At 44.1% G+C, this 24905-nt stretch overlaps 2 protein-coding genes across 4 annotated transcripts in view; both read left to right on the plus strand.

Moving 5' to 3' along the window:
• The window catches only part of LOC118361893 (zinc finger protein 79-like), a 190887-nt gene extending 184874 nt beyond the window's left edge, over nt 1-6013 (plus strand). For 2 of the 3 annotated variants that reach the window (XM_052485256.1, XM_035742111.2), the window contains exons 5-7: nt 106-217; nt 2235-2362; nt 3885-6013. In XM_052485256.1, coding sequence (XP_052341216.1) covers nt 106-217; nt 2235-2362; nt 3885-4826 — 1182 coding nt within the window. In that variant the 3' untranslated portion in view covers nt 4827-6013. Of the gene's footprint in view, nt 1-105; nt 218-2234; nt 3628-3884 lie in introns of those variants that run through there. The other variant, XM_052485257.1, reaches the window with a different exon arrangement.
• Nucleotides 6014-11698: 5685 nt separating this feature from the next.
• Nucleotides 11699-24720, plus strand: LOC118361879 (Krueppel-like factor luna). The gene is made up of 8 exons (XM_035742091.2): nt 11699-12218; nt 15400-15509; nt 15743-15854; nt 16027-16181; nt 19020-19110; nt 19383-19507; nt 22782-22875; nt 23301-24720. Exons 1-8 carry the CDS (start codon nt 11921-11923, stop codon nt 24278-24280), a joined length of 1965 nt encoding a protein of 654 aa, XP_035597984.1. The 5' UTR covers nt 11699-11920; the 3' UTR covers nt 24281-24720.
• The last annotated feature ends 185 nt before the right edge of the window (nt 24721-24905 follow it).

Raw genomic sequence — 24905 nt, forward strand, 5'->3', positions numbered from 1 at the left:
CATAGTACTCATCGCAATCCCTCATTGCCCAATCAAAAGCTCCATAGCAGGGTGCTCATATCAGATTTCTTGATCCAACATCCTCTCACTCTGTATCTCTTACAGTCAGTAGACATGGAGGATGGAAAGCCTGATCTGCTGCTAGTCAAAGAGGAGACAATAGAAGATGAACCAGGGAGCATTGACCTGCTGAGTGGAGTAAAGATGGGGGGGCAAGGTAAGATAGAAATACATATAGCCTCCATACAGTAATACATCTTCAATGGGAATAGTGATGCGCCTGGCTATTAGAATTTCTTCGTTACAGTGCCTTGTGAAAGTATTCGGCCCCCTTGAACATTGCGACCTTTTGCCACATTTCAGGCTTCAAACATAAAGATATAAAACTGTATTTTTTTGTGAAGAATCAACAACAAGTGGGACACAATCATGAAGTGGAACGACATTTATTGGATATTTCAAACTTTTTTTAACAATTCAAACTGAAAAATTGGGCGTGCAAAATTTTTCAGCCCCTTTACTTTCAGTGCAGCAAACTCTCTCCAGAAGTTCAGTGAGGATCTCTGAATGATCCAATGTTGACCTAAATGACTAATGATGATAAATACAATCCACCTGTGTGTAATCAAGTCTCCGTATAAATGCACCTGCACTGTGATAGTCTCAGAGGTCCGTTAAAAGCGCAGAGAGCATCATGAAGAACAAGGAACACACCAGGCAGGTCCGAGATACTGTTGTGAAGAAGTTTAAAGCCGGATTTGGATACAAAAAGATTTAAGCTTTAAACATCCCAAGGAGCACTGTGCAAGCGATAATATTGAAATGGAATGAGTATCAGACCACTGCAAATCTACCAAGACCTGGCCGTCCCTCTAAACTTTCAGCTCATACAAGGAGAAGACTGATCAGAGATGCAGCCAAGAGGCCCATGATCACTCTGGATGAACTGCAGAGATCTACAGCTGAGGTGGGAGACTCTGTCCATAGGACAACAATCAGTCGTATATTGCACAAATCTGGCCTTTATGGAAGAGTGGCAAGAAGAAAGCCATTTCTTAAGGATATCCATAAAAAGTGTCGTTTAAAGTTTGCCACAAGCCACCTGGGAGACACACCAAACATGTGGAAGAAGGTGCTCTGGTCAGATGAAACCAAAATGGAACTTTTTGGCAACAATGCAAAACGTTATGTTTGGCGTAAAAGCAACACAGCTCATCACCCTGAACACACCATCTCCACTGTCAAACATGGTGGTGGCAGCATCATGGTTTGGGCCTGCTTTTCTTCAGCAGGGACAGGGAAGATGGTTAAAATTGATGGGAAGATGGATGGAGCCAAATACAGGACCATTCTAGAAGAAAACCTGATGGAGTCTGCAAAAGACCTGAGACTGGGACGGAGATTTGTCTTCCAATAAGACAATGATCCAAAACATAAAGCAAAATCTACAATGGAATGGGTCAAAAATAAACATATCCAGGTGTTAGAATGGCCAAGTCAAAGTCCAGACCTGAATCCAACCGAGAATCTGTGGAAAGAACTGAAAACTGCTCTCCATCCAACCTCACTGAGCTCGAGCTGTTTTGCAAGGAGGAATGGGAAAAAATTTCAGTCTCTCGATGTGCAAAACTGATAGAGACATACCCAAATACTTTCGCACGGCACTGTATCTCCCTCACCAACTTCAAACATCTGCTATCTGAGCAGCTAACCGATCGCTGCAGCTGTACATAGTCTATCGGTAAATAGCCCACCCAATTTTACCTACCTCATCCCCATACTGTTTATATTTATTTACTTTTCTGCTCTTTTGCACACCGATATCTCTACCTGTATATGACCATCTGATCATGTATCACTCCAGTGTTAATCTGCAAAATTGTAATTATTCGCCTCCTCATGCCTTTTGCACACAATGTATATAGACTCTTTTTTTTCTACTGTGTTATTGACTTGTTAATTGTTTACTCCATGTGTAACTCTGTGTTGTCTGTTCACGCTGCTATGCTTTATCTTGGCCAGGTCGCAGTTGCAAATGAGAACTTGTTCTCAACTAGCCTACCTGGTTGAATAAAGGTTAAATAAAAACATTAAAATAAAATGAGATCAGAACAGTTTATGTTTACATACAAAAACACATATTATGATGTATGATCTTGACCAGGTAATTGACCCCCCAAAAATAGTTTTCTCTGCCATGTTTGTAAAGTCTATTTTGTAACCTCTTCCTGCAGGTGGTTGGCTGGAGGCTAACAGAGGAGACTGGGCAGCCATCTTGCATTCCCAGACCCAGACGGGCGCAGCCAAGGGCCCGGGGGACAACATTACTCAGCAAGACAGGACCAGGGGCGATATAGTGGAGGTCAGTGGATGGGACAGCGTCCTCAACTCTGGGCTGGGGAACAACACTGTTAACCACAACCAGAAACAGACAGTTGAACACAAAACAACAACTGAACTTAGTCTCCAGGACAACAGACTGGCTGAGACCAGGGCGAGGCGTAGATTTGATCTGCATGGACGGGGTGGTGTTGGTATGAGGCTGGAGAGAACAGACACTGACTCGGCTAGCGATGCTCCGTCCTGCTCCTATAGTTGTGATTCAGAGAGACTGATGGCGCCTCAGGTTAACCCCCTAACAGATGCTGCCTTCATCCTGCCTTCTATAGGATCTATCAACTGGAACATGGACCCTGCAACGACACAGACACTCCCTGGCCTTCGTCCTCCTCACACTCTTCTAATGTTAAACCAGACCTCAGACAATGCCTGTGTCTCAACACTTAATGGCTACACAAGCCCATTGACACATGATAGTAGTAGTAACGCTATCAGTAGATCCGGTGGCAAAGAGAAGCGCTTCCCGTGTTCATTCTGTGGGAAATCCTTCAATTTCCCCAAACAGATGGAGATCCACCAGAGGATGCACACAGGGGAGAAACCTTTTGGCTGCCACCTGTGTGAGAAGAGGTTCTCCCACCAGCACCACCTGAAGAGGCACAAGAGGGTCCACACAGGGGAGAAACCCTATAGCTGCCCCCAGTGTGAGAAGAGGTTCTCACGCCAGGACCAGCTGAAGATGCACCTGAAGGTCCACATGGGAGAGCACCTGTAACCACTGAGGGAAGAGATTCTCAGAGAGGAGCTACCTCAGGATGCACCAGCAGAAAATGCACATGTAGTACTAGTTAGTTTGTAATTCATTCTGCTGGTTTTGGATGTAGTAGGGAAGTGGATGAGGTGAACTGAGGAAAGAATGAGTATGATGAGGCAGAGTTGATGATATGCTGATGGTGTCTGTAAAAATGCTTTACTGATGAAAAGTGAAAACTATGTCTTGTAGTTTGATGCTGGTGTTTTATAATGAGGAAATTATAGTGCCTTAATTCATGTTTACTTTACATGAAGTAGTGAAGATGTGTGTAATGTAATGTTGAACCTTTTCCAAAGTATTCTAAAATACATTTTATCAAAGCGAGGGTACCAGATTTACAGAAAGGGTGTTACCATAGTGAGAAGTGAAGTTTTTGTACTTGTCACGTATCATTTTGTGCAATAAACGTACTGTACTTCACGTTATGTGAGTGTTTGACCATTTTATTGAAATTAAATACAAAATTGACTGTGCTGACCCCCTTGTTATTTTTGTGTCATTGCGTGGACTTCCCTTATCTCAGTCGAACCAAAATGTATTTAATTCTGGAATCAACACGTGGGAATGTTTTTATAATACTCTCCAATCGCTCTATATTGTTGGGTACTTGAATCAGTGTTAGAGATGGGCTTGACTGTGGTTAAAACATTTTAATGTCATGTTTCTGTGTGTACAACAAAGAGTTTCTTATATAAACCTTTATACTTTCCTGTTTAATTTGTTATTACAGTCTGCAGTCCATGAGGACCTGCTGATGTCCAGGGTTGCTGGAGGGAGAGACTGGACGTCTAAATCATCTTGTCACAAACCCTGGTCACGGATCAGAATGCTGGATCAGGAGCCGTCGCTCTTCCTTCCTGAGTCGGAACCAGGACCTAACCACGAGGGACAGAGACCCCACCACCACACAGAACACAACCAGTGGACAGGTGGACTGAACAACCTCAGTCCTGGTGCTCATCAGAGAGACAGAGGCTCCAGTCAGGGATCCAGTCTGCAGCCCAGACCCTTCTCTTCACAGTCTCAGTGCAGGGATGAAGCAGGGCCTGGAGCTGATAGAGATGGACCCTCCTGTTCCTATGATACAAACACCACAGTATCTATGATGAACAGAGCAGGTCACCCTGGGCTTCAGCCTTCAGAGAGAGTGGTGGGAGACCCCCCTGGTGGGAGTCTAACAGGAAGTCTGTCTTCTCCCTCAGGGTCTCGTCTAATGCCTGGTGACCTGGTTCATAGAAAGCCTGGTCCTGGGTCTAGCCTTCCTCAGTTACCTCATGGTTACCCCACCAATACAGACAGGGTCAGGATGGGCGTTCACCACGAGAGGTACCTAGCCTATAACACAGCACACAATCCCAACAACACCCAAACAATGGCTAGAGTTCAAGGAGGGAGCTCAAAGACTAACCACCTGAGGGTGTTGGCTCCTGCTTCTACCTCCTCTGGTGTCATTGGGTCACAACGTGGGAGGCCGAGCATAAGGTCGGACGCCGACAAGCCGTACGCCTGCCCAACCTGTGGAAAGCGCTTCGCTGAGGCAAACTATGTGAAGAGGCACCAGACCGTTCACACCAATGAGAAGCCCTTCAAGTGCAAACTATGTTACAAGAGCTTTTCCTTCCTGACTAACCTTATCAGACACAGGAGTGTCCACAACGGGGAGAAATCGTAGCAGTGTAGCTTGAGATGTACACATGGGGTTGTCTGGGAACCATTTTTTAGCTGACATACTGAATTATTATTATCATGTGAAGTGTCTTGGAGTAAGAGGTTTTTGGTTTTACTACTAAGCCCCTCAGTTGAGCATCTGGGTATGCTAACATTCTCAGATGATACAGACCTGTTGTTTGGTGTGCTGGCATAGCCAAAACACGGTCATTTTATTGGAATGTAACTATATCTCCCCTCTGAATTTGTTTTTTCCCTATGTCCTATACCCTCTTTTTTTATAATATATAACACCCCATAACATCATTGGGCATAATCAGGTTGTAGCTGTTCCTTTATGTACTAAAACAATGTGATCAAATCTGTTTATAAATTAGGAACCATTTTGTCCTTTTGATACTTTTGGTCATGTAGTGTATGTGGATACCTGCTCGTCCAACATCTCATTCCAAAATCATGGGCATTAATATGGAGTTGGTCCCCCCTTTGCCGCTATAACGATTTACTCTTCTGGGAAGGCAACTAGACGTTGGAACATTGCTGCAGGGACTTGCTTCAATTCAGACACGAGCATTCATGAGGTCGAGCACTGATGTTGGGTGATTAGGGCTGGCTCGCATTCGGCATTCCAATTCATCCCAAAGGTGTTTGATGAGGTTGAAATCAGGGCTCTGTGCAGGCCAGTCAAGTTCTTCCACACCAATCTCAACAAATTGTGTTTGTACACAGGGGCATTGACATGCTGAAACAGGAAAGGGCCTTCCCCAAACTGTTGCCACCAAGTTGGAAGCACAAAATTGTCTAGAATGTCATAGTATGTTGTAGCGTTAAGATTTCCCTTTACTGGAACTAAGGGACCTAGCCCGAACCATGAAAAACAGCCCCAGACCATTATTCCTCCTCGACCAATCTTTACAGTTGGCACTGCATTCGGGCAGGTAGCGTTCTCCTGGAATCCGCCAAACCCAGAGTTGTCTGTCGGACTGACAGATGTTGAATCGTGATTCATCACTCCAAGGAACGAGTTTCCACTGCTCTGGAGTCCAATGCCGGCGAGCCTTATACAATTCCAGCTTGGCATTGTGCATGGTAATCTTAGGCTTCTGTGCGGCTGCTCGGTCATGGAAACACATAGTAGCCTACTGGTAAAAAATGTAAATGACACTATAGAAAAATAAATCATTACTTTGATATGATTCTTGTTAATTTACTGGTGCGATTGTTCAAGGATGCAATTTTGAAATGTAATGTTTAAAAAAAGTCTTACTGTATTTTTGCACTGTACAAATTGCACTGTACAGGAAAAGCAATGTCCATAAAACCAGGGTCCAGTCTATTCACTAGATCCTTTAACCTCCATGTTGATAGGCTATAGGCATAATTGAGGCTATAGGCATAATTGGGGTTATACTAACCAATAGCAGCATCAGCTTACTAGGGTACTGCCTCAAAATGTAAAATAAATGTGTTGTCTAGCCAAAACGCTTGACCTGATGCACGTTTTGACACATAAGGCTGGCCTTGGGCTGATTTAAATGTAAAGTCTGCAGCCTGCTCATCATCAAAAGGATAATGTAGGTAATTTACAGGTATGCCAGTCAGTTAACACCCCATCTACTGGTCACATTGTTTCCATTGTTTATTTGAAGCAGTAAGCTTCTTACCCAATCACCTGCTTATACTAGTAGGAATTCTGCACCTAAATTATAGTGCAAGTCTGGTATGGAATGGTGTTTTATTTCACACTGGTATCAAACAAAGACTAAGCTAAATTAGTTAATTTATTGTTTTGTTATTTTTGTTATTTTGACATAGTCCTGAATTAGTCAGTCAGCAGAGATTTAAAGTGCCAGTACACAAGTGCAGATCTATGATTTAGACTCAACCAACATGAGTTCACTGATCTCATAGCCTGTTTTGCATGTTATTTTGACATTAATAACAGTCACATATCAGTTTGCAAACAATGCAAAATAATAAAATATATATACACTTGAGTTAATAATCCCGCATACAAACAAGGACTGCCTTTTTTTGTTTTCTTGAGTAAGGGAACTCCAAAATGCAGGTGTTTCAGCCTAGCTCAATGGTTTCTGTGGTGGGACAAACCAGCAAAAATACAGAGCGTTGTGCCGTGATTGGCTCAGTGTTCTGTCACTCATGGGGACACTACGTCACCTCCAAGTCTAAGGGTAGAGCTAAAATATTCAAGCCTTTTATGTGCTGCCATAGAGTTACGTTAGAAGTATCCATCCAAGAAGGCTCAAGGTCATTAGGCACAGATAAAATGGCAAATCACATATCTACAGTAGCTTTGATTTGACTGATCATGTCAACATCATACTTTCAAACTCTTAGCTAGCAGTCATCATCGTGAATCAAGTCAATAATCTACCGGCAAATCCTTTTTAATCCTTGTTATATGAAGAGAAATTATAGATGCTCATCGGCCATGGGACATTTACATTACACAACAAGTTGGAAATTGCAAATTCAACAATGAATTGTTTGGAAGGAATCAGTGGCAAACTGCAAGCATTGCGAAGCAACTCTATTCAGTGGAGTGTCTGTGTGGTCCCAAGTCTAATATTAAAGGTCTTTTTTCCTAGTTTAAAATGATAAACATTCAACATTGGTCATGCTGTCAATGAAACATGATTTGTGCCACGCTCAAAACAACTTAACTCAGAACTGCAAAATCTGACTTTAGTGAATTCAAGACAACAGGGAACTCGGGGAAAAACAAGCTATGACTGGGAAAATACATTTTGAACTTTCATCCAACTCAGAATTCTAAATCGGGAACTCTGGCCTCTTTCTAGAGCTACGAAGATCACTGACGTCATCATGATTCAACCTTTTTATCACCCCAAGTTCCCAGTTGTCTTGAAAGCACCATAAATTCGTAGAATGGCAGACTACTTTGATGACAAAGTTTGATGACAAAATTTGCCCACGAAGGACCACCACGCCACCTTCCTGTTCAAGTGAGCACAGCACAACAAGGCGAGTCCAAAAATGTCTTGTATGCTCCTGCAGAAATGATCTAATTTTTATTTTTTTATTTAACCAGGTAGGCTAGTTGAGAACAAGTTCTCATGTACAACTGCGACCTGGCCAAGATAAAGCATAGCAGTGTGAACAGACAACAGAGTTACACATGGAGTAAACAATTAACATGTCAATAACACAGTAGAAAAAAAAGAAAAAAAGAGTCTATACACATTGTGTGCAAAAGGCATGAGGAGGTAGGCGAATAATTACAATTTTGCAGATTAACACGAGTTATAAATGATCAGATAGTCATGTGCAGGTAGAGATACTGGTGTGCAAAAGAGCAGAAAAGTAAATAAATATAAACAGTATGGGGATGAGGTAGGTAAATTGGGTGGGTTATTTACCGATAGACTATGTACAGCTGCAGCGATCGGTTAGCTGCTCAGATAGCAGATGTTTGAAGTTGGTGAGGGAGATAAAAGTCTCAAACTTCAGCGATTTTTGGAGATACAGTATGTAAACTGTAGCTAAGAAAGTAATACTAAGTTTATGTTGTGCAGTAATTGGACCCCTCTGCTACTCGGAACCCTACTAATCCATCAAGACTGGTCTATCGACGTCACCGCACAAGGAGGCTAAAACAGACTTTCCTCCGTTGCGACGTCCCTCTGAGGCCCTTCTGTTGGCTTGCTAGCCCCAGCCTGCTAGCTGTCTGAATCGCTGTGTCTCCAGTCAGCCCAACCATTCACTGGACCCCTATGATCACTCGGCTACGCATGCCTCTCCCTAATATCAATATGCCTTGTCCATTACTGTCCCGGTTAGTGATTATTGTCTTATTTCACTGTAGAGCCTCTAGCCCTGCTCAATATGCCTTAACCAACCATTTAGTTCCACCTTCCACATATGCGGTAACATCACCTGGTTTAAACATCTCTAGAGACAATATCTCTCATCATTACTCAATGCCTAGGTTTACCACCAATGTACTCACATCCTACCATACCTTTGACTGTACAGTATGCGTTGATTCTATTCTATTGCGCCCAGAAACCTGCTCCTTTTACTCTCTGTTCCAGACGTACTAGACGACCAGTCCTTATAGCATTTAGCCGTACCCTTATCCTACTCCTCCTCTGTTCCTCTGGTAATGTAGAGGTTAATCCAGGCCCTGCAGTGCCTAGCTCCACTCCTATTCCCCAGGTTCTCTCATTTGTTGACTTCTGTAACCGTAAAAGCTTTGGTTTCATGCATGTTAACATTAGAAGCCTCCTCCCTAAGTTTGTTTTATTCACTGCTTTAGCACACTCTGCCAACCCGGATGTCGTAGCCGTGTCTGAATCCTGGCTTAGGAAGACCACCAAAAACCCTGAAATTTCAATCTAAGCTTGATGCCCTCAATCTCACACAAATCATCAATGAACCCACCAGGTACAACCCCAAATCCATAAGCACGGGCACCCTCATAGGTATCACCCGAACCAACTTGCCCTCCAAATACACCTTTGCTGTTTTCAACCAAGATCTCAGCGATCATGCCTCATTGCCTGCATCTGTAATGGGTCTGCTGTCAAACGACCACCACTCTTTACTGTCAAACGCTCCCTAGAACACTTCAGCGAGCAGGCCTTTCTAATCGACCTGGTCCGGGTATCCTGGAAGGATATTGACCTCATCCCGTCAATAGAGGATGACTGGTTATTCTTTAAAAGTGCCTTCCTCACCATCTTAAAAAATGTAGAACCAGGAACAGATATAGCCCTTGGTTCTCTCCAAACCTGACTGCCATTGACCAGCACAAAAACATCCTGTGGTGTTCTGCATTAGCATCGAATAGCCCCCGTGATATGCAACCTTTCAGGGAAGTTAGGAACCAATATACACAGGCAGTCAGGAAAGCTACGGCTAGCTTTATCAAGCATTAATTTGCATCCTGTAGCACAACTCAAAAAGGTTCTGGTACACTGTAAAGTCCATGGAGAATAAGAGTACCTCCTCCCAGCTGCCCACTGCACTGAGGCTAGGAAACACTGTCACCACCGACAAATCCATGATAATTGAGAATTTCAATAAGCATTTTTCTACGGCTGGCCATGCTTTCCACCTGGTTACCCCTAACATGGTCAACAGCCTTGCCCCCCCCCACAGCAACTCGCCCAAGCCTCCCCCATTTCTCCTTCATCCAAATCCAGATAGCTGATGTTCTGAAAGAGCTGCAAAATCTGGGCCCCTACAAATCATCCGGGCTAGACAATCTGGACCCTCTCTTTTTAAAATGATCTGCCGAAATTGTTGCAACCCCTACTACTAGCCTGTTCAACCTGTCTTTCGTATCCTCTTTCTAAGGTCTTCGAAAGCCAAGTTAACAAACAGATTACCAGCCATTTTGAATCCCACCGTACCTTCTCCGTTATGCAATCTGGTTTCAGAGCTGGTCATGGGTGCACCTCAGCCACGCTCAAGGTCCTAAACGATATCATAACTGCCATCGATAAGAGACATTATTGTGCAGCCGTATTCATCAACCTGGCCAAGGCTTTCGACTCTGTCAATCACAACATTCTTATCGGCAGACTCAACAGCCTTGGTTTTGCAAATGATTGCCTTGCCTGGTTCACCAACTACTTCTCTGATAGAGTTCAGTGTGTCAAATTGGAGGCCCTGTTGTCCGGACCTCTGGCAGTCTCTATGGGGGTGCCCCAGGGTGCAATTCTCGGGCCGACTCTCTTCTCTGTATACATCAATGATGTCGCTCTTGCTGCTGGTGATTCTCTGATCCATCTCTACACAGATGACACCATTCTGTATACCTCTGGCCCTTCTTTGGACATTGTGTTAACTAACCTCCAGACGAGCTTCAATACCATACAACTCTCCTTGAGATTGCTCTTAAATGCAAGTAAAACTAAATGCATGCTCTTCAACGGATCGTTGACCACACCTGCCCGCCCGTCCAGTATCACTACTCGGGACGGTTCTGACATAGAATATGTGGGCAACTACAAATACCTGGTTAGACTGTAAACTCACATTAAGCATCTCCAATCCAAAATTAAATCTAGAATCAGCTTCCTATTTCGCAACAATGCTGCCAAGCATACCCTCGTGAGACTGACCATCCTATCTATCCTCGACTTTGTAAATGGCGATGTCATCTATAAAATAGCCTCCAACACTCTACTCAGCGAATTGGATGCAGTCTATCACAGTGCCATCAGTTTTGTCACCAAAGCCCCATATACTACCCACCCCTGCGACCTGTATGCTCTCGTTGGCTGGCCCTCGCTTCATACTCATTGCCAAACCCACCGGCTCCAGGTCATCTACAAGTCTCTGCTAGGTAAAGCCCCGCCTTATCTCTGCTCACTGGTCACCATAGCAGCACCCACCCATAGCATGCGCTCCAGCAGGTATATCTCACTAGTCACCCCCAAAAGCCAACTCTTCCTTTGGCCGCTTTTCCTTCCAGTTCTCTGCTGCCAATGACTGGAACGAACTGCAAAAATCACTGAAGCTGGAGACTCATATATCCCTCACTAGCTTTAAGCACTAGCTGTCAGAGCAGCTCACAGATCACTGCACCTGTACATAGCCCATCTGTAAATAGCCCATAGAACTACCTCATCCCCATACTGTATTTATTTATCTTGCTCCTTTGCACTCCAGTATCTCTACTTGCACATTCATCTTCTGCACATCTACCATTCCAGTGTTTAATTGCTATATGGTAATTACTTTGCCACCATGGCCTATTTATTTCCTTACCTCCCTTATCCTCCCTTTAGACAATTATGTTTCATATATTGTGAATAAAAACAGGTTAATTACACTTTTCTACTATTACGTAGGGAACTTTTATTTTGAAAATTTCCGAATTTCCGTGACCCGGAAATCTTTTTATTGTTGCTGACGAAAGGTTGGTAGCACAGAAGAAGAAACTGGAGCTACAGAGCTAGCAAACTACTGGTTTTAGTCCACTATTTACGTTTAAACACTTCGTCGTTGGCGATATTTGAAGTGAGCGTGATTCAATATATCCAATATACATCGCATGAGACTGTATTTATCGACTTTTAGTGCTCGCGAGCCAGTCGTCAAAAAATGTCGAGTCGCCTTGCGTTCCAGACACAGCTAGCTTCCATTATGGAGGTATTGGCCAATGCAGCCGTGGCAGAAATCTGCAAACTGGTAGACGACGACTATGCGGTTGTAAGTTTGCAAATGTCACAATGCCAAAGGGAGAACAAAGGTTTGAAGCGAAAGCTGAATCTTCTCGAGCTGAAGATGGCCCGTGGTTACGCCGAACGAAGGCTACGGGAAAGCGCAATGAACAGCCGTCCCAACAGCAGAGTTCATATCAACACCAATGAGAAATTCAGAGGGTCGTCTTCATCAACTGGTAAGAAGACTGTAATATCATACCATGTCTGATACTAGTTTATTTGATTACCCTGCTGATAAAGTAAATAAAAAACACCACTGGAAAATAGGTCTGGCTGACATGGCCAAAATATCAGCAATATAGTATTTATTTTGTATTTTTAACGGTATGACGGTTCTGAATAATACAAGTTATAAATATGCTTTCTGGGTAGTGCATAAAAAAAAGTTTAATGGACTTTTTCCATTCTGATTGATTTATACTGTTCTATCAAACTAAATCCAAAAATAATAGGACGACTGACAGTACAGTAGTCATTTTTGTAGAACATGACATAGGAATCAAAATCCTGTTTTGTAGCCTCACTCTGGTACTCGACCAATTGTTACCATTTGCATAGTTATTTGTTAATTTCCAGTATTCATTTCCAGGATTTTAATCCATTTACTGCACTAATTTATAATTGTATATTTTCCACGCTAACGTTGTCTTAGTATGCCTCTATTTCGTAAAATCGAGGCATTTTGTTGGACGATTTTCGTGGGTCTATTGAAGTCAAAAGTTTATTTTTAGCAAATTAGCTAACCCTGTAGATGACAGATCGCAAGCTACCAGTAGTAGTTCTCATCCCACCTATAAGTAGCTCGCTAAGCAATTCTGAAAGTACATGCATTTTTTTCCCCATGTTCCATCGCAAACTGCCAAACAAAGCTCCTCACTACTACTATCTAATCAAAGCTACGTTGACATTCTCACCCGTTTAGCCACTATTGGCATACAAATCCAAACCTAACATTATCTACCAATTCATTTCCACAAATATTGCCTGTCTGTTTGATGCACGCTTTTGTCTATCACTCTGTATGTAGCTAGTAATGATAACCATCTACCATCTTGTGGGTAGACAGACTTTCCCCAAAAAACCTTCTCGTTTAATGTTAACTGCAAATTAGGCTTACCTGACAGAAATATATCACGGTTATTTGTATCAATCGGATGGGCGTTTTTTGCAAACGATGCCATGACGTGCTGCGGCAGTAGGCATCGCGAGACTCACACATTCCTCATTGTCTAAATGTGCAATTAAAAGGGTATTGCACTCAAATCAAAACATGTTCGGTTTTTTCCCAGACCTAAAAATTGGTCTTCTGATGGGATTTAAGCATTGACATGGACTCAGAACACACATTTTCGTTGTTTCTCTATGAATAATTGTAATATTGAGAGTATAAACAAAACAATAAAAAAATAACAGAATTCCCGGAAAATACCAAACATAATTTTATGGTGCTTCTTAGGCCTTATTGCTTAAATAAACAACTGACAGTCTGTGGCATATGGCCAATATACCACAGATAAGGGCTGTGCTTAAGCACGACACAAAGCAGAGTGCCTGGATACAGGCCTTAGCTGTGGCATATTGGTCAAATACCACAAACCCCAGAGGTGCCTTATTGGTATTATAAACTGGTAACCAATGTAATTAGAAGAGTAAAAATAAATATTTTGTCATACCCGTGGAATACGGTCTGATATACCGCAGCTTTCAGTCAATCAGCATTCAGTGCTCGAACCGCCCAGTTTATAATAACCATTATTTTACAAGGTATATTGACAGAACACATCTCTTGTACACCAAGGATCTGGGGTTGCAGGGTAAAGAAGTGAAGACTGTGCCAATAAGAAAGCTATAAAAAAAAAAAGTAGCTCATGTTAAAAAAAAGTTTGAGACCCCTGCCCTAACTGTTTTCCTAACCTTAACCTAATTCTTCTAACCTGCTGTTGACAAGCTGTATCCTTTCTAAACAAAACCCTTGACCACCCGTAGTTGTTGACTTGTGCTAGAAAGTTAGTTAGCTAGCAGTTTTCAGCTGTTATACATTTTTATCGGCAGTTAGGAAACTGCTGATTGCCATAATTTTTTTGTCATTACGGAACAATTTAATGTAACAAATCAAACATTAAAATAGCGTTATAGAGGTTAGTCAACATTTTTACGTTTTACGCCCAGCCATTCCCGGAAAACCATGAACTTGTGTAATATTGACTGTTTTTTCCCCCATTGGGGCAACATGTACAGTCATTGGGGCCACATGTACAGTCATTGGGGCCACCTTCACTGAGTGTACAAAACAGGAACACCTTCCTGCAGTAAGCTGAATTCGCTGTCATGTTCGTGGAACCATTCCTGGACAATCCTAGGCTTGTGGCATGGGGCATTATCCTGCTGGGAAAAAAAATCTATTCACAGATGGATACACTGCTGCCATGAAGGGATGCACCTGATTGGCGACGATGTTCAGATATCCTGTGGCATTCAAACGTTGCTCCACTTTTATCAAGGGGCCCAATGTGTGCCATAAAAACACACCCCACACCATCATATCACCTCCAGCCTGTATTGTTGACACTTGGCATGATGGATGCATGTACTTGTGGTTTTCTCCATACCGTAGGCCTCTCCTCAGTGTGAAACAGCAGGAACAGTGATTCATCCAACCAGGCAACCACAGTTTCTTTTATTTTGCTGAGAGAAGTGGAACTCTGTAAGGTCGTCAGCTGCCATACCCCATTCGTGTCATGGACCAACGAGTTGTACATTCTTTTATGGGTCTTTGGGCACCAATGTTGTTGTGAACTGTCTGTTTCTCTGCACAATTCGTGTCAACCTCCTTTGTCCTCTTTCATCAATGACCCGTTTTTGACCACTGGCTGGATATCCTTTTGGTGGTGGACCATTCTTGATACACACAGGAAACTGTTCAGTGTGAAAAACCCAGCAGCGTTGCAGTTCTTGACGCACTCAAACCGTTGCGCCTGGCACCTACAACCATACCCCGTTCAAAGGCACTTCAATATTTTGTCTTGCCCATTCATCCTCTGAATGGCACAATCCATGTCTCAATTGTCTGAAGGCTTACAGAAAAATCCTCCTTTAACCTGTCTCCTCACCTTCATCTACACAGATTGAAGTGGGTTTAACAGGTGACATCAATAAGGGATCATAGCTTTCACCTGGTCAGCCTCATGGAAAGAGCATGATCCTAATGTTTTCCACACTCACTGTATACAGTCATTGGGACCCACCTTTGTTTTGGTCATTCAAATCTGACAAAGCTCATCTAGCCCAATGTGAGCTCGAGTCAACCTGCAATTTCTTTTACAAGTAAGTTTAAAAAAAAAAGTTTTTTAATCGTAGGTGGTGTCTACGACATACAACTCGATCACATGGGGATGTGGTCAGGAGGCCCTGGAGCCAGTAATGATCACAACAGTCCTCAGATGCATCCCAACCCCATCCGAGACAAGGTAAGTTCAAGAAACCAAAACTGTAATACTGGTTGTCAAGGTCTTACACACTTCAAGAAAACAAATATATTTGGTTGCTCACCGTTATATTCCATTATAGCATAGTCCAACAGTACACAATGGCCCATTTGAACCATTTTGAGCACTTGGCAGCATCAGTCACCAGTAGGTCATTATCAACCATGTTGTGGTGTATATTTATGCGGTTAATTCCCGACTTTTCGATCTTCCAGTCACCAGATCTGCAGCTTGTGGAGCCTGAGTCTCTGCTGGTCAAAGAGGAGAGGATGGAGGATCCCCTTGGAGACGCGGAGGCAGACGACGTACCACTGATTGGAGAGGACGGTGAGTGTGTTAGTCCGTCTCAACTTTGGTTGCTGTGTTGCAGATATTGCAATTACTCACCCCATGCATTTGCTCAACATCAACACTCCATTCTCACACTACTCAACCTGGCCATACCTTTGACTTGAGTTAACCATTAACTTGCTCTCATTAACCTTCCTCTCTCCTCCAGGAGTGGTGGAGTGTGGACCTCGTGGAGGCAGCGATAGAACTGGCCCTGGGGACTCCACATCCCATCCACCCACTTCAGCCCATGGCCCAGAGCAGCTCAGCCAGCCTCAGCACCCCGAGCAGCAGCAGGGCCCCAGGAACAGGCACCGTGTGGAGGTCAGTGGCTCGGCACCTCTCCTTAAGTCTGACAGTGAACCCCAACACACAGGACTGCTGCACCAACCCCACCCTGCTGCGTTTGATATGTACAGTGGGGATGACGACAGAGGGGACGGTCTGGGGCAGCTGGGCTCGTTCTTTAATGAGCGTAACCAGGCAGAGGCGGCTGGGGCTGGGCAGCCATCTTGTTCATACAGCACAGTCGCCGAGGCTGCTGCGTCTTTTCATTCCGGGCACCGCCGTGCACTTCCTGCTTCGGTCACCGTCCACCGCCATCTCCCGGGGAGCCGAGAGGAGGTTCTGAACGTCGACTCGGAGGAGGAGGATGGAAAGGCGCCTCTGGAGAAGTGGGGTCGCGACAGTGGAATGTCTGCAATGTTTGGGGGAGGAGGCAGGTTCCAGGGTAACCATGGCAACATGTCCGCCCCATCACAATCTCACTCCAATGACATTACGATGCCGTCGACTTCCGACGCGAACGGGTGGACACACGGCGGCGGGGGCAGAAACACTGGTGGCGCCAACACTGGTTTCCCCCTGACGAGGGATGGCAAGGTCCCCCACAGGACCAGTGCCCGGGAGAAACTGTTCATCTGCAACTTCTGCGGCAAGGCGTTCAACCGGCCCAAGAAAGTGGAGATCCACCTGAGGACCCACACAGGGGAGAGGCCGTTCAGATGCAACACCTGTGGGAAGATGTTCTCCGAGGCTGGCAACCTGAAGAAGCACCAGAGGGTCCATACAGGGGAGAAACCCTTCCACTGTGAGCTCTGTGGGAAAGGATTCGCCTGGATACGGAACCTCAAGACCCACCACGAGAGGAACCATCCAGACGTATATCCCCCGGACACGAGCCCTAGTTTTATCCCCCCTGCACTACTGCCCACTCATATGGTCACGTGCCACAAAGAAGAACATAGGCAAATTACAGTTGACCTAGAACCAAGCAGTACGGCTGGCCCTTAAATGTACGCTGAGCGCTAATATCAATAACATGCATGTCAATCTTTCCTGGCTCAATGCAGAGGAGAGATTGACTGCATCCCTACTTGTCTTTTATGAGCGGTATTGACATGTTGAATGCACCAAACTGTCCGTTCAGACAGCTGACTACATGGAACTCTCTTCCACATCAAAGTTACTCAAGCGAGCAGTTAAATATTAAATTTTTTCTGTATCAGATAAAACAACAATTTCTGGCACAGTGTGGACTGTGAAGACACAAGCACATATGCTAACACGTTAACACACTCTAATATGCTAACACACGCTACTCACATATGCATTGTAATATTGTGGATGTGTAGTGGTGTAATAATGTGTTGTGTGATGTATTGTTTATATAAAAAAAAATGTGATTTTTAATTGTTTTAATCCTGTTTTGCCCTGCCTGGGCAGCAGCTAGTGGAGATCCTAATGAATACAAATTAGCATCACCTAGAGCAGGGTCGGGACCCTAACTTACTTATTAAGCAGTAAACTCATCACATAGAGCATGGGTGGCAGGGTAGCCTAGTGGTTAGAGTTGCAAGTTCAAACCCCCGAGCTGACAAGGTACAAATCTGTTGTTCTGCCCCTGAACAGGCAGTTAACCCACTGTTCCTCGGCCGTCATTGAAAATAAGAATTTGTTCTTAACTGACTTGCCTAGTTAAATAAAGGTAAAATATATATATTTTTTACTTTTCCTTATTCACTAAGCTAATCAAGTTTCCACTGTGTTTTAGAAACCAGACTGTTTCTAGCCAGGAGGTCTCAACCATATGCTTAAAAATGAATCAGGGGTGACCTATCATTTGGCAGACAAAATGAACAATGATCTAGGGTCAGTCATCATGAATCACAACTCACAGGTGCCCCGATAGATGGGCACTTGTGGAATTTTTTTGGGGTATGATAGGTGGTTTTGATTATGTACATAAGACATTTCATATCAGTGGACTAAGGAAGGGTGAATTTGGTCCAAAATAAGCTACCGATTTAAGGTATTCATGGTAAATGTCAACCTTAAAATGTAAATCTGGAGAGGATGATGCTGGTTCTTTGTGTACATATTTAAAATTGTTTTCTGTATATCTAATGTTAAGGGGCTATTTGACATTGGACACATTCACTTTTTAACAAGTTATTTAATGCCAGTTTATGAATGAGTGGCAGTTTATTTACTATAACAATCTTTCCTCTAAATAATAATAATCATCTACTACAACGCCTCGTCTATGTTTTTTTTGTTTTTCTACATATGGAACTATTATGAATAAAATACATTCCTTACACTGAGGTTTCTGTCATTATTGAAATGAATAGGCAAGACAAAGGAAAGCTGAAGTGATTCAAACAATTATCCAATAAGAAAAGCTCTTCTGGAGCTGCTTACAAGTCTGTCACACACACATTTCTCCCACCACCTGCAAGAACACTCATAAATAGCTAATATTTGATTAGTCATTATTGAGCAAGACACGTTTTGTTAATCTTCCAGTAAATTCTAGGTCACTTAATCTTTGTTAAATAATGTTATCACTCAAACCATAAGGTCACTATAACCACTATATTTCATTGGAGATGTCCTGTATTAAGAGGTTCTGAGTAACAGACATCCAATCACCAGTCAAATGATGCAACAAGATGCATATAACGTATCAGTAAACCTCTGTAGGTTTAAGATAAGATAAGATACTTGTTGCATGCATGTAAAATGTACACAATTTGTAATCCGTTGGTCCGTAGATTTATTCCAGTCACACAGTTCTAGTGTGTGATTTAGTAATGAATACGATTCATTGCATAATAGTAATTGTGATGCCTAATTCCTGGTCCGTCCCTGTGTTTCCAGTCTGCAGCGGTGGAGGACAGAGACCCTGACATCCTGCTGATCAAGGTGGAGGATCTGGACCCACGGGGTGGAGGACTCAGCATCCAGGAGGGTGAGTGGAGACTACAGGGGTGGAGGGCTGTGTGTGTGGTTAGTGGGCAGTGGCGCTAACAGCAGGGCTTGATAATCAAGGGGTTAGACCTATGACACAAGGCTAGTTAGATCCCATGTGAAGACCACACTGTTGCATCCATCCTTGCCTGTTCCAGAGCATAAAGCTTTGAAAACATGTTCTAATGGCATTGACATTCCACAAGTTTAGTTCTCCCATTGATTTCAACAACAGCCAGTGGTGTGATTGTGACGCTGTGTTCTCTTCTCAAGGGCCAGAGGAGTCCAGCAGAGACGACTACAGAGGAGGAGCATTACCCCTGGAGGCCACCCACCACACCTCACCCCCAGACCACACCCACCACCACCCCGGGCCGACCAGGCACCACACCACGGAGGTCAGCTATGGCCGTGTGTCGTACGAGAGCCACCCCCTTCCGCTGTGGACCAATGGGGGCAGTGGTGGTAGTGGTGACGTTAGCGTCCCAGGGCCATCCTCCCTCAACCTGTCCTACCCTGCAGGACCAGGCATGCTGATCATGGGAGGGAGGATGGGGCCTGCTGGCTCTGAGATGGGTCAGCACAGGGGTTTCACTGTAGAAGGCTCCGGAAGCTTCTCAGGTTCTATGGGTTCTAGAGAGGGGTCAGAGTTGGCTGGTTATGATGTCGGAATGGGGGGGTCAGATGAGGCACAGGGGGGTCAGGAGATGTACAAATGCGGGAGGAAGAAAGTGGTAAGGAAGAAAGCATACCTCTGCAAGTTCTGCGGTAAAGGGTTCTCTTCCCCGGCGAATCTAGAACCGCACCTTAGAACCCACACGGGTGAGCGGCCGTTTGGGTGCACGGTGTGCGGGAAGCACTTCTCTCAGTACTGGAACCTTAAGATCCACAAGAACGTTCACACGGGGGAGAGGCCGTACGCCTGCCCGCTCTGTGGGGAACGCTTTGCCGACCCTAGCAATCTGAAGAAACACCAGAAACGACATCATCCTCAGCAGTAGTACTACGACATCATCCTCAGCAGTAGTACTACGACATCATCCTCAGCAGTAGTACTACGACATCATCCTCAGCAGTAGTACTACTAGATTGGACCGGGGTATTATATCAACCATCTATTTCAATATAAGAAGGGCCAGGTTTCTTTTTCTCCTGAAAACTCAGATGGTTATAGAATTGAACTAGGGCCAGGAGTTGTCCTTAATCCCTTGACCTGACCAGAAACAACTGATAGTTATAGGATAAAAATACGACGAGAGTTTTTCCTCTGCTCAGGTCACATGATCAGGAATAACTCTTGGTCATTTATATAGACACTATGTTGATATTAGTAAAGGGGTTTAGGGAAGGGTTGTTAGTGAAATCTCTCGTGGACAGACGCACAAGCAATATTTTAAATCTGAGTGTCCGAGATTAGTGTAGTCTGGGTAATTTTGTCTTTGTCTTTTCTTATCTGATCAAGACAGTCCTTTTAGTAATTAGATTTTGTTCCGGGAGTCCTAAAGCTGGTGATAGTAATAAGCATATTTATTTGTTTTCTATTCATAAAGCTGTATGAAAATGATAATATGTGGTGAGAATTGTGCATGTTTGATTCCCCTTGTAACACAAAGTTATATAGGTTCAACATACTCCATAAACCAGTAAATGGATTGAAGTAACAGTATTTGTTAGCAGTAAACGTGTAAATATCTTGTTGGGTGATTTAAAAAAAAAAATTGGGTCCAAAATGCTCTACGCTTATAAGGGATAAGTCTATTGTGTCACAATTCTGTGAAACTTTGATCGATGTCCTTCTCTTGTAATGTTAAAAGAAGATTAAAATGTTTCTTTGCAAAAACGATGAATGAATTAATGTGGTTATTGACATTACATTACTCCATCACAGGACATTCAATTTCCTCAACTGTGACACAATATCAATATCTTAAAGAGCATTCATCACATCCACAATACTTGCCTGAAATGGAAGTCAAAATAATGATCACTTAAAAGATATTCTCTGGTTCTTTTGTATACTTTTTAGCCAGTAGTTCTGAAAGTAGCGTCCACGAGCCAAAAGTGGTCCCGGACAATTGCGTTCTACATCACAAATGTGCAGATGTGTTCACCACGTCATTGCTCTCTCTCGCTTTAATCTGAGAGTGTCTTGCTAGCTGTCACTCAAATGGCGAGGGGCTGAAGCTTATTGGTTGAAATTCAAATTGCTAGGGGGCTGGCCCGCGTGGGGGTAAATGTAGGGACAATGGCACCACACATCTTCCAGAAAAGTAAGGATTTTGTGGATAATTGAGGTAAAACCGTAATTCTGCTCATAGATTATGCGTGTGTGAACTACACATTGACACATCCAGCCCAAAGCGGAAGGGTTAAAAAATACTTACTATATACTCGCCAGTACCGGAACATGTCTTTAACGGCGAATTAGACTTTCCTAAATATATTTTTGATTTACAGTACACTGAGTATACAATCGGGCACATCCCGTTCATGGCAACAATGTATCAATCTGCGAATTGCCACAAGACTAGGTAGGATTGTCCAGGAATGGTTCCACGAACGTGATCTGTGGGATGAGATGGAACGAGCTATTCAGAGTAGAGATCCACTACCAGCCAACTTGACACAACTGTGGGAAGCATTGGAGCCAACATGGGCCAGCATCCTTGTGGAATGCTTTCCACACCTTGTAGAGTCCATACCCTGACGAATTGAGGCTGTTCTGAGGGCAAAAGGGTGTGCAACAGAATATTACAGTAACACCTCTAAGTTAACTCGAATTTCATTTGTCGCATACAAATATTTAGCAGATGTTATCGCGGATGTAGCGGAATGCTTATGTTTCTAGCTCCAACAGTACAGTAATACCTAACAAAATACAAAGAAATACGTGAATGTAAAATTCCCCAAAAGAAAAAGAAAGGGATTAAGAAATATACAAATATTAGAACGAGCAATATCACAGTCCAGAATATAAATATATATGTATATGATGGTGTGTATAGACATATGAAGTGGGTAAAACAGTATGTAAACATTATTAAAGTGACCAGTGTTCAATGACTATGTACATAGGGCAGCAGTCTCCAAGGTGCAGGGTTCTAGTACCGGGAGGTAGCCAGCTAGTAACAGTCACTAAGGTTCAGGGCAGGGTACTGGGCGAAGGCCGGTTAGTGGTGACAGTTTAACAGTCTGATGGCCTGGAGATAGAAGCTGGTTTTCAGTCTCTCAGTCCCAGCTTTGATGCACCTGTACTGTCTCCGCCTTCTAGATGGTAGAGGGATGAACAGGGCGTGGCTCGGGTGGCTGAGGTCCTTGATGATCTTGTAGATGGTAGAGGGATGAACAGGGCGTGGCTCGGGTGGCTGAGGTCCTTGATGATCTTCTAGATGGTAGAGGGATGAACAGGGCATGGCTCGGGTGGCTGAGGTCCTTGATGATCTTCTAAATGGTAGAGGGATGAACAGGGCGTGCCTCGGGTGGCTGAGGTCCTTGATGATCTTCTAGATGGTAGAGGGATGAACAGGGTGTGGCTCGGGTGGCTGAGGTCCTTGATGATCTTCTTGGCTTTTCTGTGACACCCTGGAGGGCAAGCAGTGATGCGTTTTGCTGATTGCTATCTATCTAGTGTTTAGTTTATCTCATAGGCTCTTTCTCCTCTCCTCTTCCTAGCCTGCAGCTCCTGAATCAACTCCATCAACACTAAGACTGGGACAGAACCTGGGAAGTATCACAGCAACAGGAGGACCTGACCTGACAGCAGAGTGTAAGTGGAGAATGAAAATTAACCAGGAATGCATGACAACCGTGTCGGCTCCCACCAGACAGTGTCACTGAGCTACTCACATATAACAGTTTACTAAAAGCTATTTTCTTAATGAGGGAAACGAGGCCAGTTCAGCCCCCCTTTAAGTTGAATGCACTAACTGTAAGTCGCCTTGGATAAGAGTGTCTGCTAAATCAGGGTTTTCCAAACTCGGGTCCTGGGGTCCCCCCTGGGTGCCCGTGTTGGTTTTTGCCAAAACATGCACCCAGGGGGGACCCCAGGACCGAGTTTGGGAAACCATTACCAAAGTGTACATGTAAAAGCCCTCTCTAGCTTATCATCATTTACCATGTCTTTTAACTCAGAATGAGCGTCTCAACTAGTATTTACAATAAACATGCACCTTTTCTATGATCTTTCTCCAGGTACTGGGGAGTCCTCCTCACAAAAAGGTATTGGAACCACCAGTCCCACAGCGAGCCTAGGTAATAAAGCCAATATACCCAAGGGAGCACCAGACAACACAACATCAACCCAGACCACACAGCAGCTCAGCAAGCAGAGAGCAGCCAACACGCTAGGCTCTGAGTACTCACTGTTTGAGCTGGAGACCTTCTTCACGCGCTGGGCCCCAGACACATCAGCATCAACATCGCCCTCCGGTGGGCCCTCGTGCTCCTACACCGACGACACTACGGACACTGACCCAGACTGCCTCATAGTCGACCCAGAGCCTAAGCCCCAGCTCCTCTCAGCGAGGCCCACAGGGGAGGGTGTGCCTTTCTCTGGGCATCAGGGAGTACAAACAGCCACTCTGGGTGTGGGTGGGGGCATCCAGGAACATCCCACATGGAGCAGGGCAGCCATTTTGAGAGCGTCTCAACAAGCACATCAGCGGCAGCTTCAACGACGCCTCAGAGCACAGCAGCTACAACAGACTAACCCAGAAAACCCAACTACCTCCACCACTAACACTACTAGTACCGGTATGTCTTCCCAATCCCTTCACTCCCTGGTAGGTCTACCACCAGGAAGAGGGACCACGCCCAAAGGCTTTGCCCACATCGAGGTGACCCTGGCTGGGCAGCATGCAGCCCAGCTGGCCCAGCAGCACTGCGATGCGGCCGGGAGGAGAAAGAGCTACGTGTGCCGAGCCTGCGGTAAGGCCTTCACCGGTCAGTCCAACCTGGAGGCTCACCAGAGGGTACACACAGGGGAGAAGCCGTTCAGGTGTGCCACCTGTGGGAAGATGTTCTCCGAGGCTGGCAACCTGAAGAAGCACCAGAGGGTCCATACGGGGGAGAAACCCTTTGCCTGTAGCCACTGTGGGAAGTGCTTCGCCTGGATATGCAACCTCAAGACACACCAGCAGTCAGTCTGTGGAGATGGGGGAGAAGGGGTGTGAGGCATAGAATTAGAATCAGTAGACTGGATGGACATGGTTCTAAAATCTACGATAGAATATTGCTGACACAGACATCAACGGGAATTCATTCTAATCGTAATGATGTTAGACCGACAACCCCCCAAACCTCCAAAGCAAACACTACAATATAAAGGAAATGTAAAGGGATTAGCAGAAAGTTGTCTTTACAGGTGACACTTTTTTCCTCTGTTCAGCTCCAGATCGTTATTACAGTAGTTAAAGTAAGGGGCTTGTAATTGTATGGCCGACACACTATGTTAGGCAATTATTAGATAAAGTATCTTTATTTGAAACTGACATGTGGAATTAATATCGAATATCACGTGCATATTATATGAACAAATGTGTTCCAAGACATGTATTTTTTTATATTATTAGGTAAACTTTTTTTTATTTTTCAAAATAAAAATTTCTTAACACAATAAGGTAGTACTTAATATTCGCATTAAGAACTATTCTGTTCTTTTGTGAGATCTGCAGGTTCGTTTGAAAATCAGCCTTTGTTATTGGGGCCAAGTCACTGTGTAATACGAAATGCAACCGCAATGTGGCAACATTTTATCTTCAGACTTTCCCGCCCTGCTTTCAAAATCCTCTGAAAATA

The sequence above is a fragment of the Oncorhynchus keta genome, chromosome 29 (assembly GCF_023373465.1).
Source record: "Oncorhynchus keta strain PuntledgeMale-10-30-2019 chromosome 29, Oket_V2, whole genome shotgun sequence".
Lineage (NCBI taxonomy): Eukaryota > Metazoa > Chordata > Actinopteri > Salmoniformes > Salmonidae > Oncorhynchus > Oncorhynchus keta.

What these genes read in the sequence shown, in the direction of transcription:
- LOC118361879 (XM_035742091.2), top strand. Translation starts at nt 11,921, where the DNA reads ATGTCGAGTCGCCTTGCGTTCCAGACACAGCTAGCTTCCATTATGGAG. An exon ending in AGGGTCGTCTTCATCAACTG is followed by an intron (nt 12,219 to 15,399) that starts GTAAGAAGACTG and finishes TTTTAATCGTAG; the next exon opens with GTGGTGTCTACGACATACAA. An exon ending in AGGACTCAGCATCCAGGAGG is followed by an intron (nt 19,111 to 19,382) that starts GTGAGTGGAGAC and finishes TCTCTTCTCAAG; the next exon opens with GGCCAGAGGAGTCCAGCAGA.